This window comes from Thunnus albacares, chromosome 16 (assembly GCF_914725855.1).
Source record: "Thunnus albacares chromosome 16, fThuAlb1.1, whole genome shotgun sequence".
NCBI classification, from domain to species: Eukaryota; Metazoa; Chordata; class Actinopteri; order Scombriformes; family Scombridae; genus Thunnus; species Thunnus albacares.
This window is the reverse complement of record NC_058121.1, coordinates 11423250-11437610: the sequence shown is the minus strand read 5'-3', so window position 1 is coordinate 11437610 and position 14361 is coordinate 11423250. Positions and strand designations below refer to the sequence as shown.

General features: G+C 39.6%; 1 protein-coding gene across 2 annotated transcripts in view; it reads left to right on the top strand.

The window, feature by feature from the left end:
- Positions 1-14361, top strand: part of fndc1 (fibronectin type III domain containing 1) — a 42521-nt gene that overhangs the window by 23163 nt on the left and 4997 nt on the right. For both annotated transcript variants that reach the window (XM_044329404.1, XM_044329403.1), the window contains exons 11-16: positions 28-143; positions 434-545; positions 906-1256; positions 5042-5191; positions 8681-8917; positions 11843-11951. In XM_044329404.1, coding sequence (XP_044185339.1) covers positions 28-143; positions 434-545; positions 906-1256; positions 5042-5191; positions 8681-8917; positions 11843-11951 — 1075 coding nt within the window. The remainder of the gene's footprint in view (positions 1-27; positions 144-433; positions 546-905; positions 1257-5041; positions 5192-8680; positions 8918-11842; positions 11952-14361) is intronic.

Genomic DNA, 14361 nt, shown 5'->3' with positions numbered 1-14361 from the left:
CTCTGCTTATATCATACAATCATGTAGGTAAGAATGGACGACCCAACCTCACAGCAACAAGTGATAAAGAGTCCTCTCCCACTCACGGAGCCAGCAAGGCCAGTGGTCAAAAGTTTATCACTGGGCCTGATGGAAGCAAATGGGTAATGTTAAATGGACTGAAAAGAACCATAGTTTTAATATTACATTTTAAATAATATTATTATTGAGTCTTTGACATAAACCATGTGTACCAATGTATGTCAGTTTAAGATAGATGAAGTACTTTCTCCCGTTATTGGCATGATAACATGGAATACTGCTAAAAATATCTATTGAAAAAGTATGACTTGACTAAATCTCACAGTCAGGACACAGCATAAACTTTTATCTGCATGTTTTATCTGTGTAAAACATAAAAAAATAGAAAATAAAAATATATCTGTCTCCTCAGGTGATAGACTTGGAGCAGGGGATTCTTATGAATCAGGATGGACAAGTTCTCCAGGACTCCCAGGGCAAACCCAAGAGAGTGGTGCTTGGCGAGGATGGACGCACCATTTTTGGTATTATGTTTCAGCAAGTCTTACATTACATTGAAATATACAGTATACAGCTTGAACATGAAAAATGTACTTTTATGCATCTGCATTGTTGCACACATTTTTTTACAACATTTTTCCATTATCTGCATTTTACACAAGGATTGCTGTTGTCACATAATATGTATGCCACTAATGCCACAATAACTTAAATCACATCTATGGATTTGTTAGCACAAGTTTAACCTTTTGTATCATAAGTAAGGAACACTGATTTGACACTTAAATATTTTATATATAAATGTGTTGCAAATTTGGTTTACTGGATTGGTGTTGAAGACAAAGTCATGAATATTTTTCACCTCCTCCATCAATGACCACCAGACCACATGGGCAGTCCTTTGTTAAACCAGGAAGGTATGGCTCTATTCGGTCACGGCCGAGATAGTCAGCCTGTGATCAACCCCAAAGAAAAGGTTCTTATGGTTGGAGGGAAACCTGTACTTGGCTTGGACCGGCCTCAACTCAGGAAAACCACTACCACAACCACCACCACAACCACCACCACCATGGCTCCTACCACCACACCTGAACCCACCACCATCGAATGGACTACAGAGGAGTCTACCACTCCACCACCGTATCCAACATGTCCACCTGGAACTTTCTCCAAAACAGATGAATACGGATATCCAGTGCTGGACCCAGAAGGAATATTGGACTGTTATCCAGAAGGTGAGTCTTTGCGAAAGACATAAGTACTTGAAATTCATGGCATAATGCAGACAGCATCGTATAAGATTAATCTAAATAGAGATTTGTGTCACAGGAATGAAACTAAATACTGCTGTACCCTTACCTACAGTATTGCTTTGTAAATAGCTTTTCCACAAAACTTAACTCAAGTTCACTGAGGCATAGCAGAGCCAGAAAAATGAACATAAATAAGTATGACTTCCCTAAATCTTTCAGTTGTATGGTTTGTCATATCCATCCAGCCCAAGGCCATGAGTGTTTCCTGTCTGTACCCACAGGGTTAAATAACTATAGCTGTGTGTGTGTGTGCGTGTGTGTTGGTGTGTGTGTATGTGTGTGTGTGTGTGTGTGTGTGTGTGTGTGTGTAGATGTGTCTATGTAAGGCCACAGGAACCACATATAAGTCTCCACATCTGGGGCCTGGCTGTGGTCAGAATACTGCTGGTTTAAACACACTACGAGCTGTCAGTAGTGTGAGCCCCCCCACCCCCCCCAAAACACACACACACACACACACACACTAACAAATGTAACTATGTGAACAATAATGTAATTTTTGTTATTATATGTTGGCTTTTGTGTTGCATTATGAACTGCAAATGCATTGTAAATGTGCAGATTGTTAGCCTTAAACCATATTCACCAGGGTTCCAAATTATACACAGAAGCCATACTAAGGAACTGAATGTGAACATTTGAAGAAACTGATGAAGTCTTACTTGGTTTAGGGCTAACACACAATAACATCTTCCCAAGAAATCAATAGATTTTTAATGTGTGGACCCTACAAACATTTGTTTACCTTTGTAGAAGAAGCTGTGATATTGATTTACATCTTCAGTTTCTGAGATCCAATTCTCCTTATAACAAATTTCTCATTATAATGGCGACACTTGAAACAAGTGACACAGTGAAACAAGACATTGTGATGTTAATTTTGTCACTGTCTCACTACAGCTCTGTGCCTCTGCACCATTATCAGTGCAGCAGGGGCAAGTATAACCTCAAACACACCCAGCAAAGTCAGACAGCTGGAAAGATGTTTTCTTGTTAAGTCTAAAATAGAGAAAGTTTCCATCTTACAACACTTTTTCATCCACTGTATGGTTTGTGTCATGACATATTACACACTTGGGCCGTATTTTCATGGAGGCACAACGACCAGCACAAGACTGTTTGGTATTTTCCAGACCTTGAAACTTGCTTTGCGCATCTGTGTGGTATTTTGGTGACCAGCGCAGAACGCACGGTGCACAGGTGGGAGGAGAGGTGCAGACAAGCAGTGAAGCACATAAACAGTTGTTGTGTCTTGGCAAAAATTTGGTCCTAGACGTTCCTCTGAAAACAGACATCTCAGAACCATGTCTATTTGTGGCGCAACGTCAATCTGCTGCTGCTTTGTGAATTTTATCAACAAGATCAAACTACATACTTGCTGCAAACGTGCTGCAACAACAGATTAATGTTTAAAATATAAATAATTAATTTCAATTAAACACTCTCCAACCAAAATCGGCACAGAAAATAATGTTTAATGTGGTTAAAGCAGGGAAGTCAGTAAATCAGTCTGCAGTGATCTATAAATGAATGTGGGAGGTTCTTACAGTATCTGTTGTCCATAGCTGCTTTATACCGTATGAAAAGATTCTTCTTCAGTTCATTAAATCCCTGCAGCATCTGAAGGCAGCAGGATATGTTGATAAATCCGCAGCCGCTGAGAAGTGCTGCTCCAGAGCACAGTGCCATTACACACGACCATTCACTGTGTTTACCTTCATTAAACCACCTGATGACACTAGGCTGCTATAGAATAACCACACACACCTCCACACACATCAGACTGGTTGGTTATAACTCGATATTCTGCTTTTTTATGAAGGAGACGGCGGGTTAGGGGGGCTCATCAGCCTTTTTTTCAACTCTATTTTCAGCAAAAGTAGCGTCTCATGTTTTATCCTTGAAACACATTGCGGTGCAAATGCTGTTGTGTAACAATAATTACTAAACTATGTGACCATGTAGGAGGTGATATACATTAGAATTATTGCTGAAATAGCATTGGTCTGATATAATAATCATATAAACGGCTTCACCAAATCAATTTCTTTATTTTTTATTTCTATCATTATTATAGTAACTAACTGATGAAAACAACTACTCCATCTTTGGCTGCAGATTTGTGGCGATGTGTGTTCATGTTGTGATGCTCTGAACCATCCAGACATTTCCTGAAGAAAAGCTTTCCATTTGTTGATTAGTCGCTATCATGTTTAACTGTGATCTCAGCTGTTTCAGGGCTATGAGAGCAGTGATGTGACTGGCTGTGAGAGTATTTAATAATCACCACAGTCCCTGATCCATATTCAGCTTCACTCAGCCCTTTTTGTACACTGCACTGCTGCGCATACATGAACCAAAATAGCAGGTGCGCATGGAGACACCCACACAGTCTGTGCACCTAAGACCTACCACCTTGCACCTGTCGTTGCACTTGCACTTTTAAAATAGGGCCCTTAGTGAATTCCAGTCAAGGTTGCTTGAATGCCTTAGTAATAGCGTAGTAGTGCTTATACCTATGTGTACAGGTTTGTATATATGGATGTGTAGGTGTACGTGTCAGCTCAGAAATGTTTGTCATGTGAGAGTGCTCGAGCTTGTTCTGCTTCTCTGACAGAGGAATCCTCAGGAATGGAAATGGGCCACATGTTTACAGTAAACATGGTGCGTGATGCTTTAGCTCTTGAGAAAGGTATTGGCTGAGTATGGCCTCAGACCAACCTACCGCCACTGGGCTTGAATGGACTTAACTGCACTGTATGCTCATTGTTTGTTGATTGTTTGTTCATCACCTGTTTATCTGTCTGTTCATCTGTTCACTAGCTGTTCCTGTGTCTTTGTCTCTCTTCCTCTTTGCCTTGCCTGTGGTCTTCTCTTTGTTTCTCTTCTCGTACATTTGCTTGGTTTGGTCTTGGTTCATCACTGGGGTTTTGGATATTTTCCATTCTGGGCTGTTTTTAATCACTTTTATTCCAAAATCTGGACCCATACTGCACGTGAACTGCATTACTAAGCTGCAGAGAATTCCTTGGCTTATGATTTAATGCAATGTATTTGCTGCTCTTATAGTTGCTTTGTAATGTAATAGATGAACCCTGGCTTCAGCCAAACACTAGCTAAATGGAAAACTGTAGTGTTTGGTTGATGTAAGGCTTTGCCCTTTGTAATTTCACTACAGGTGTTTGGATGTTTGAAGAAATCTGTTGCATGTGAGCAGCATTTTATATTTTCTTTCTTTGGGTTTTTCTCTAGAAAAGTCACATTGAGCATTGCAATATTTTCTTAACACCCTGCCATGACTCAAAGCTGGTTGCATGTGTGTGGACTATGATGTAATGCCAAGGTCCACTGGTGCAGCACAGGGAAAAAACAGCGATGAAAGAGAAAGGAACTAATTGTATTTCACCCACTGAATCAGTTTACATTTGTCGGCCTTGGAGACTTGAGAAATGTTTGTTGTCTTCATAGACCCTCCACTTCACATGGAAAACACGGGTAGCAAAACATTACATAAGAATAAAGCTTTGGGGGTTCAGAGAAAAAGGGTCTTTTTCAAAGTGATCTCACACAGGTATCCACAATTAATTAATTCTATTTGACACTCTCATCACACAGATCATGGTGCCAATTAATGAAACATGTTATTGAGTTAGGAGGGTATAAATCTATTTAAATCAAAAGCTTACTGATACATGTGTTGTTGCCAGATGAGTTATTGGTCCAGACCACCCTGCCGCCAACCACCACTACCACAACAACCACCACCACAGAGGTCCCAGCTCCGGTGACTGACGTCAGACCGCACAACAAAGGACCTTTATCTGAGTTTGACCTCAGTGGGAAGAAGCGATTCACAGGTACTCACAGACAAAAATAAGTGTGTATTTGTCACTGAGTGTACGTGTATACACTTGCACAAACATCCGGTGTCCACTTGTTCAATACACTATCCTCTTCTCCTCCTCTGTCTGCTGAACAACTTAATTTAATCTCCTTCAGAGTTTATCTTTGAGTTTGTGGTGCAGCACTATATTTCAGATTTCAGGTTTAATATTATATTCTCTTCCTGCATGATGGATCTCTTTTTAAAAAGGGACTTCACCCCTCATACAGTATATACATTAAGTCATACTTTCATCTAATTCATGAAAATTCATCCTTCCCCCTTCTTATGCTTCTCCCAAAATGCAAGAGATTATACTTTTCTGTTGTTTTTTCTGAGATTAGTCTACATGCCAGAAAGAGACACATACCTGATGGCATAAGAAAAAGCATATGTCTCTTGCTAAGAAAGCCAAAGAGCATGATTCACCATGCATGTTTGTCTTCTCAGTATCACATGTTTTTTTGTGTCGGCATTTGTAAGTGTGTGATAAAGTTGTCTCAGCATTATAAATAATGATCGGTCAATGGGAGTTATGTTTGGTTTTGCAGAGGAGTAATAAATTTGGACCTCCATCTTGACTTTCTCAGCAATACCTCATAAACATACGGCCCTCTCACAGACCTTACAGTAACAATTGACCTAGAAAAAAAGAAACATGTACGAACACTTTCCTGTTGTGTAAGTCATATTTCCCCTCATCCATGTCATAAAGTCAGTGCCATCACTGCTACAGTTTGGTACCCAAAAACATCAAAGCATTCCACCATTGTTTTGTGACAAGTCAGTTTACATATATGACTATATACTATATGTATTACTGTGTGAAAAAATCAATAAGCATGTCTCAGTACTAGTGATTCATTCAAATTGGTGTCATCTAACCTTAATTAGATCACAATAACAAAGTTGCTCAGGGTCTCCAGACTTCTTGGTCCCTGTAAACTTCAGTCCCCTGCTTTCTTTTTACTGTTTTTATGTGCTTACTTTGGCCTCTCGTACCTTATCACCTCATCTGGTTGCATAAACAGACCAAAATATTCTCTTGACAGAAATAAAAACAGCGTCGACTTGACTCCAACCTTTTAAAAACTACATAATGTCAAAGGTCCTTTCAATATTACTTTGTTTTATTACTCCGCTTTTTGTCTGGTTTCAGCCGTTCAATTAATGATAAATTGTTTCTCCCACAGCATGTGTTATTTTTTTAACTATACAAGTCGCAGTGGATTGTGCCACTTATAGCATGGCCAATTACCTGCAGCCAAGGCTTAAAAGTACATGTAAGCTTCGGCCATACTTTTGAACCTTTCTTTACCTACTACAATAAGAAGTGGTGGAGAATCTGTAGGCTAGTAAACGCTGAAATTAGTACATTTAGTTTCGCACTTCCGTAAAATTTGGGAACTCTCAAAAGACAGTTATAAAAAACAATGTTGAAAATCGATACAGTGAAAGCCGAGATATCCTGATTTTTAGCCTCTCTGATGGGCCAACTACCAAAAACACTGGATCCTACATTTCCCATAATGCAGCTCATGCCAAGATATACAACAGATGTTCGATGAGTAATTTTGTCAGAGCCTCAGGAAAAAACTGTACAACTGTTTTCACAGGCTAAGTAGTAGTATTCCCTATGGCTAGTAAATTGATCTGACATGTAAAACTGGTGGACTGCCTCTTTAATTTAGAATGCTGATGAGACAGCTACTTCCGAGCCATGCAGTTATCAGGAAATGATGCTCAGGCTCCAGCCAATCAGAATAAAGGATTCTGCTTAGCAATGGTATAAAGTCTTATCATTCTGGATGCAAAGGTGCCCATTTGCTTTAATGTGAGACTACAGCCAGTAACCTTGCAGATAAAACCTTGAATAAAAGCTACACTACAATTTATTGACAGGATAAATGCAACTTGTCATTGTCACTTAATGTTAGAAGCCTTATAAATTGGAAGATTTATGACCGTGTCTTTATCAGTGCAGTGTCAGAACTATAACTATTATCTGCTTCAGAGGCAACAGTGGAACAATAACATGGCTAACTCTGGACACCATCTATCTCGGTAAACAATGACTATCGCGTGATCACATACCTCACAGGAAGCCATCTGAAAGCTATCGCTCTCCAAAGCCCTGAGATAAAAACAGGCAACGGCAGAAAGCGGTGGAAATCATAAAAGTTAAGGTTGCTGACCTCATCAGAGAGAGAAGAGTCTGTTGGCTCGATGTGGAGACGTCCGCTTTCCTATTTATTAGTTTAATATATTTTAGGTCCAGTTCAGCAGCCTGCCAGTCCACTGACATGAACTGTCTGACAGAGACTTCCCCTTTGTCTCTTTATCTGTCCAGGCTTGGTCTGAATGAATCTAGCCCAAGGCGGACATGGCACAAAAATGATTAACTAATAATTCTAAGCAGTTGCGTGAATCTGCTTTACAGTAAGTTCCAGATGGATAGAATTTGCCACATTGGACAAGAAAATGAGTACCAGGATGTTTAGACTATTTGAATGTTAATTTGTGCCTGACTAGACTGATATTAGAGCTGACAACATGTGAACTGTCCTGATGCTGTTTCCCAGTGATATTTGGTCTATGTCAGACTCACACACGCCAGTTTTCGTCAGTGTTTTTAGATTTGGAAGACAATGAGTCTCTTCAGGGAGGTGTTTTTAGAATTTAAAACTGAACACATGAACAAAGGAAAACATCTGGATCTTCCGAGTGCAAGAGCCGGCAAAGATCCTGAACATGTGGATGCTGTATAGAATTGCAGCCTTAAAAGCACGCTGTGTATAGACAGACACATAAATCTGCTCACTGTGGCAACAGATCTTGTCTATCAGTGTATGAATGCGTAATACATAAGCCATATGAAAGCATGTGTACATACAGTAGGAGTTTGTTGATTTAAACACATACAGACTAACAGACCGTGTGTTGATGTGTAGATACTGACACGTGGTAGACTCTTGGCCTGCGCTAAGGGCCAATCATCTGGGGAGGTGGGAGTGACTCCAGACTCAAGTGGTTCCCTCCAAATCCCAGTCAGACTAGGAATTGTGAGATATCAGAAGTATTCACAGCTGTAGGTCCAGCTGTCATACCCAGAGACACAGAAAGCAAACGAAAAAAAGAAAGAGAGTCGAGGAGAGGAGACAATGCAAAGGCTAGATAAACGGAGATGATCACATCATGCTACTGTGCTAATATCTGACTCTTTCTCAAAAAAATGAGTCACAACAAACCAGAAATAATTTCAAAATGACAGAATAGGAGCTGGAAAAACAAGTTTCCCTTGTACGTACTCTGATTTGTCCTAAGGATATCAATGAGCGTTATAAATACAAAAAAAAGTAATATATATATACATGAAAACCCTACATTAGAAGATATATTTCTTATATTCGTTTAGTTAAAATAAATTACTAGATTCCTTTGCATCTCTTCTTCCTGCCCTCAGCTCCCTATGTGAACTACATCCAGAAAGACCCGGGTGCTCCTTGCTCCCTGACAGAGGCTCTGGAGTACCTTCAGGTCGACGTCCTAGAAAACCTGATAGAGAAGGACAGCCTGGTAGCCAATCAGAAGCAGCCTCCCAAACACAAGCCCCATAACCTCACTGTGGTTGCCATGGAGGGATGCCATTCATTTATTATCCTGGACTGGGGCCGTCCACTGAAGGACGATATGGTGTCAGGTAAGTCTAACTGCAATTGAAATTAATTTTTGCTAAGAAATCTGTGTAGGTATACATCCTTAGTGTTTGTTTTGACTTGTGCACTTATCTGGTCTAAACTATAATTATGAAAAAGAAGTAAAGAGAGTTCTTAAGTGAGCATGAATATTTGGTTACAACTGACACTCTTAGCACTCACTGATGCTTCCAGCACCTTACAAAGATTTAGCCGGGTGGAGCAGTGGTCATCCTACATGATCACTTCAATTACAACATCCACACAGGCAGTTAACCAGTTGACCTTGTTAGCTGTTGTTAAGTGTCTGTAATGGACTACTTTTTGCGGTGAGTTTTGACTGTCTGTTCATTTGCTACGACCATAAATGGACCCATGAAAGAGAGACAGCTAACACTAACTAACTTTTTAACACATTGGATAGACACAGCTCTCAGTAGGCAGGAGCTGTTGATGACTCGGCAGGTGTTGAAATAACATGAATGAAAATGTCTTGTCGAAATCATTACTAGGTTTAATCGGCTTTTGAAAAACAGAAAAATGTGCACAACTGCAGTATCATTACAGTTTCTATTTATCACACAAAAAGTGAAGAGAATTCAGATTTCAGTTGGACTTTAAAGTGAGACTATGTAACTTTTGCTCAGTAGCAGCTACTGTGTCCACAAGTGTCATTTATGAGATAATACTGAATGCTGAAACATAGTATAAGAATAGCACAAGTATAGAAGAGTCATAAAGTCAACAAACTGACTCAGTAATGGCAGCTCCATTACTATCTATCTAAAGCAAACATTAGCTAACATTATCCACCATAAGCTACTGGTCATACCAGACTAAGTAAGGCTGTAGCAACAAAACCCCTGAGTGTATTTAATTGAGCATCGGTCCATATTATTGCTTATGAATTAAATCTTGCACTTGTAATAATAAAAATGTGCTAATTCATTTGACAAAGTGTCACTTTAAAGCTGCAAGTGATTTGATATGTTTATCTATACACCAAAATGAAAGGCAAAAAAATCAAATAAAAAGTGAAATAAAAGTAAAATATATGTGTTCACTCTTCACTGTGAAGTCTGAAACCACCTACAACATACAGTGATTCTATTTCATCAATGATTCATCTGTTGTGGTTCAACAGATACTTTAATCATGTTACCAGCATCCTGACTCAGATTTTAATAACTCACTCCAGCAGTTTATTGTAAGTAAATCATGAAAAATCAGACTGTTGAATACATGGACTAGGGCTTCTCAGCTCCCGCAGAGTTTCTCAGGGAAAGCCAAAATTCCTGTGACCTAGAAAGTGACACAATGGGGGGAAAAAAAGGAGTAAAGATAAGACTGCTGCATGAGACGTGGTGGACTATCAGAGGTAGCTGTCTGGCCAGCAAGAGAGGCAGTGTGTTTTCTTTGGCAAGCAAACATAAGCTGCTGGTCATGCTATGGACTGGTCAGTGCTCTGATGTGTAAAACAGATAGATGGTCTGTACTGTCATTGGTGTTTTCTTCTTCTCTGTCTTTCCATCTGTTCTCCTCGGTGTTTCTTCTCTGCTCATGCACTATCTAGACACTTTCTGTATTACTGTAATACAGCTTAATACAGAGCTTAATCTGTCTGGACATTTTGGCACCCAATCACTGTTTTCTCCCATTTGAAATACTTTTGTTCTGGGAATTTGTTTTATCTGACATACTATGTTGCATTCCCGAGGCTAATTACTTCAAGTTTAGTGATTTTGATGTTAGATATTAAGAGGAGAGGAGCTTGTTTCTGTGCAATTACCTATGATATCACAGATACAGTAAGTCAGCCAAAACTCTCTGAACTTTCAGTTATATGAACTTCTCCTGTGAATTTATATGAATTTCCCAATAAATTATAGTATTGCAAAGATATACTACTGTAAATACAGCAGACGTTATCTGACACACACATGCAGATCCAATCACAAGGCACTGTTTTAGTTATCAGGGCTTTTGCAAAACCATGCCTTACGAGTTATGGGTCACGGCTTTCAAAACAAGTGGATGGAAACAGCTGTTAGCACATCGGCCCAAGAGATGTTGTGGGTTCTTACCTGAAACCAGCTTCTGGTTCCATTTACTCTGATGCATTACCGATCTTTTGCTTAAAGGTTTGGGCCAAAAATGCACACATTAATCACTGAGTAATGTAAATGTTCTAGGCCAAAATTTCTTGTGAAACATTTGAATTAACTTCTACCTAAAGTAGGGAAAGATAGAAAACTGAAGGCAAAAGCAACAAGTTAAATACTTAAATGAATACTTTCAAACTTCAGTTTAACAATGTAGAATGGAGAAAGAATGAAAAACGGAAAGAAGAAAAACAAAGTAGCTAGTATTTCCCTTTCCCCCTGTCAGCAGCCAGCTGTGTTGGTGTGACTCCAATAAAAATAGAAACCCCTCAAAAGTCCAACAGAAACAGTTGGTAGTGTGATGTGCGGCAGTGCTGGTTTCCATACTTTTAACGTGAATGATCGAGGGGCGCGTGACCTCAAGTTGCTTACCGGATTCTAAGGATTAGTCTGCGTGACTGAGAAGTAGAAGAAAACAGACGAGGAGACAGACCGGTTGGAGTACGGTCAACATAAGCTACAGAATATGCCAGGAGAGCAGCTTCTCTCACAAAATAATCAACAGCACATGATTCAAACTAAAATGTCATTGGTCATTTAAGTCCAATATTGGCACAGCAAAACATTTTTGTTTGCTATTCAGCAGTAGAAGGTCTACATTTTAGAGATACTGCATTTAACAATGAACCTTTGTGTATTGTTTTCTTTCTCCTAAATACATTTCTAAATATTTTTCTAACTTTGCAGGTGCTCCAGTACATCAGATTTCCATTTTTTTTCCCTAACAACTAGTAAGCTCTGTCCCTCATTTTGTATTGTTCCCTGCAGGCTACATGGTCCACAGTGCTTCATATGATGATGTGCTCAACAACAGATGGTCCACTAACCCTTCCAGCGGGACACACCTGGCTGTTGAGAATCTCAAACCCAACTCTAGGTAACACATGTGTTTATATCATTGTATGCATTGCATACTAATGCATACAATTGGTGAGTTGTTTATGCGTGCACATGCAGAATGCTTCAGTGATTCACAGTATCATCTGACACACGGGAGTCATAGAAAACAAGAACCTGGACGAGGATTTGCTTGGTTGCCAGATTCTTCTACCCTGACCTGTGTGTAATGTTTGTGATGAGGTTGCTGCCTCAGTTGCAGGTGCTTTAGGGTGTTTACTCCTGCTGGGGATTATTTATACCATTATCCCATCACCATATAACGCACAATACATGCATATTGTCTGCATGTTTGTGTATGAGTTCATATATGCATGTATATGTGTCTGTTCTGTGTTTATGCGAATGTTGCCAATTGGATGTCAAAACCTGGCTGACACTGATCTCAACAGTATAAGGGTAAGAAAACTGTTGGATGCTTATACTCATGCTTGTCTGAGACGCCCTCAGAGCAAAGTAAATCACATCTTTGTGACCCATAGCCAACAAAGTCCTAAGGTGGTCACTCCCCACATGGTAATCCAAGTAAAGATATATATTCTTTTTTAGCAAGTAATCCAACCATTATGTGGTGGTTTAAACATGTAAAAACAGATATGGTAATTTCATATGTGTGAGTTCATCAGGAACACCCGATGGAAGCGCAGATCTGTTTGAGATCTTATGATAGGCGTCTCATCGCTAACTGTAGAAAACCAAACACCTGCTTCTGAACACAAACAGCAGAGTTGCATGCAGCTGCTAAGTTTTCCAAGAGTCTGCGATGAGGCTTTCCCTCCCTGGCAAGCACTTTGTTTCCAAGATAGCGCGTGTCTCGTGGTTAAACTCGATCGTGGGATGGATTATGGGACAGTGTTGGCATTTCCCGTGCTCGAGGCTCCTTCTGGTGGCCAGAACCGCTGAGCTACTATAGTACTGAACACACATACACACACACACCCACATATGTACACATTCACATGTGGACTTCTTTCCATGGATTCACATGTGGTTCTGCTCATAAGATTTAGTCATATCTGTATATGTATCCTGCTAAAGCTGCATCATTATATCACACGTCTTCTCAACTTTAAAATAGGGATGTCTATACATGCTTGTGTGTGACTGGTTATGTTTGTTGTGTGTTTTTTCTAAAGGTGCAACCATTAATTGATTAATCAGAGTAGCCAATTGACAGAAAATCAATCATCATTTAAATCATTTTTTAAGCAAAAATGCCAAATTCTCAAATGTGAGAATTTGCTGTTTTTCCTTGTCTTACATTACATAAAATTGATTCTCTTTGGATTTTTGACTGTTGGTAGAACAAAACAAGACATCTGGTGATGTCACCTTGGGCTCCAGGAAATTGTGATGGATATTTTCACTGTTAGTGCTTTATAGACCAAACAATTAGTAGATAAATCAAGAAAATAATCAGCAGATTAATCGATCATGAAAATAATCGTTAGTTGCAGCCCTAGTCTTCCCTCTAGTAGTACCTATTTCTTATGCTGTACTCAGGTCTGCCTTACAAAAGAGATCTTGATCTCTAATTGAATAAACGTTATGTATAAGATACAAACATATAATTCAAACATACATCAGTGTCATTTAATGTCTTTACAATACATCTAAGTTCACAATTTTTTGTGGCTGAACTGTCATTAATACTAAGTAGCATGTAATGTCACCAGGCTTAATTTGGCCTGCAGCGTGTGCTGTTGCAACATACTGTAACTTTTCATCTGATGAGAGGACACAAAGAGTGGTGCTCTGGATGAAGCAGGGAGATTTCTGTATTGAAAGTCTCACATGGCTAGCTAGTCTTGATGTAATGTTTTGAAGTCTATTCTCTGTCTCATTTATTTCTACCCTCTCGGATTTCTTCTTTCATTACATCACCTCTCTGCAGCCGCTTTGCTTTTTTCTCTCTTTCTATGTATTTTGGTCACTGTTGTCACGTGGCTGCGGTGATTGGATCCAGGCCTCGTGGCTGTCCGTGGTGAAAGTTTCTGGCTACAATCTGACAGACCATGAACTTACTGTGTGTGACCTTGCAGAGTGGAGGAGAGCACATACGCACACAATCCTGCATGAATAGAATACACGCTCACGCAAACACATCTGCCATCCACTGTGGAAAAGTTTGCAAACTCACAAAGTTGTCACTGGCGGTGTTGTTATTAATCCAGTAGGATTTTATTATTCCTCCACCACCCGAAGACAAACTGAGCTCACTGCACGACTCTGCTCTGCTCTTTTTTGAGAAAGCTTGTCATATAATAAAGAGATTTCCTTCCTCTCTTTTAACCTCCTCCAATTCATCCACTCTTCAACATACATCTATCCCTGTGATTTACTTTTTCCACATCCCTCCTATTTTCTGTCTTTCATTCTTATCCTCTCCT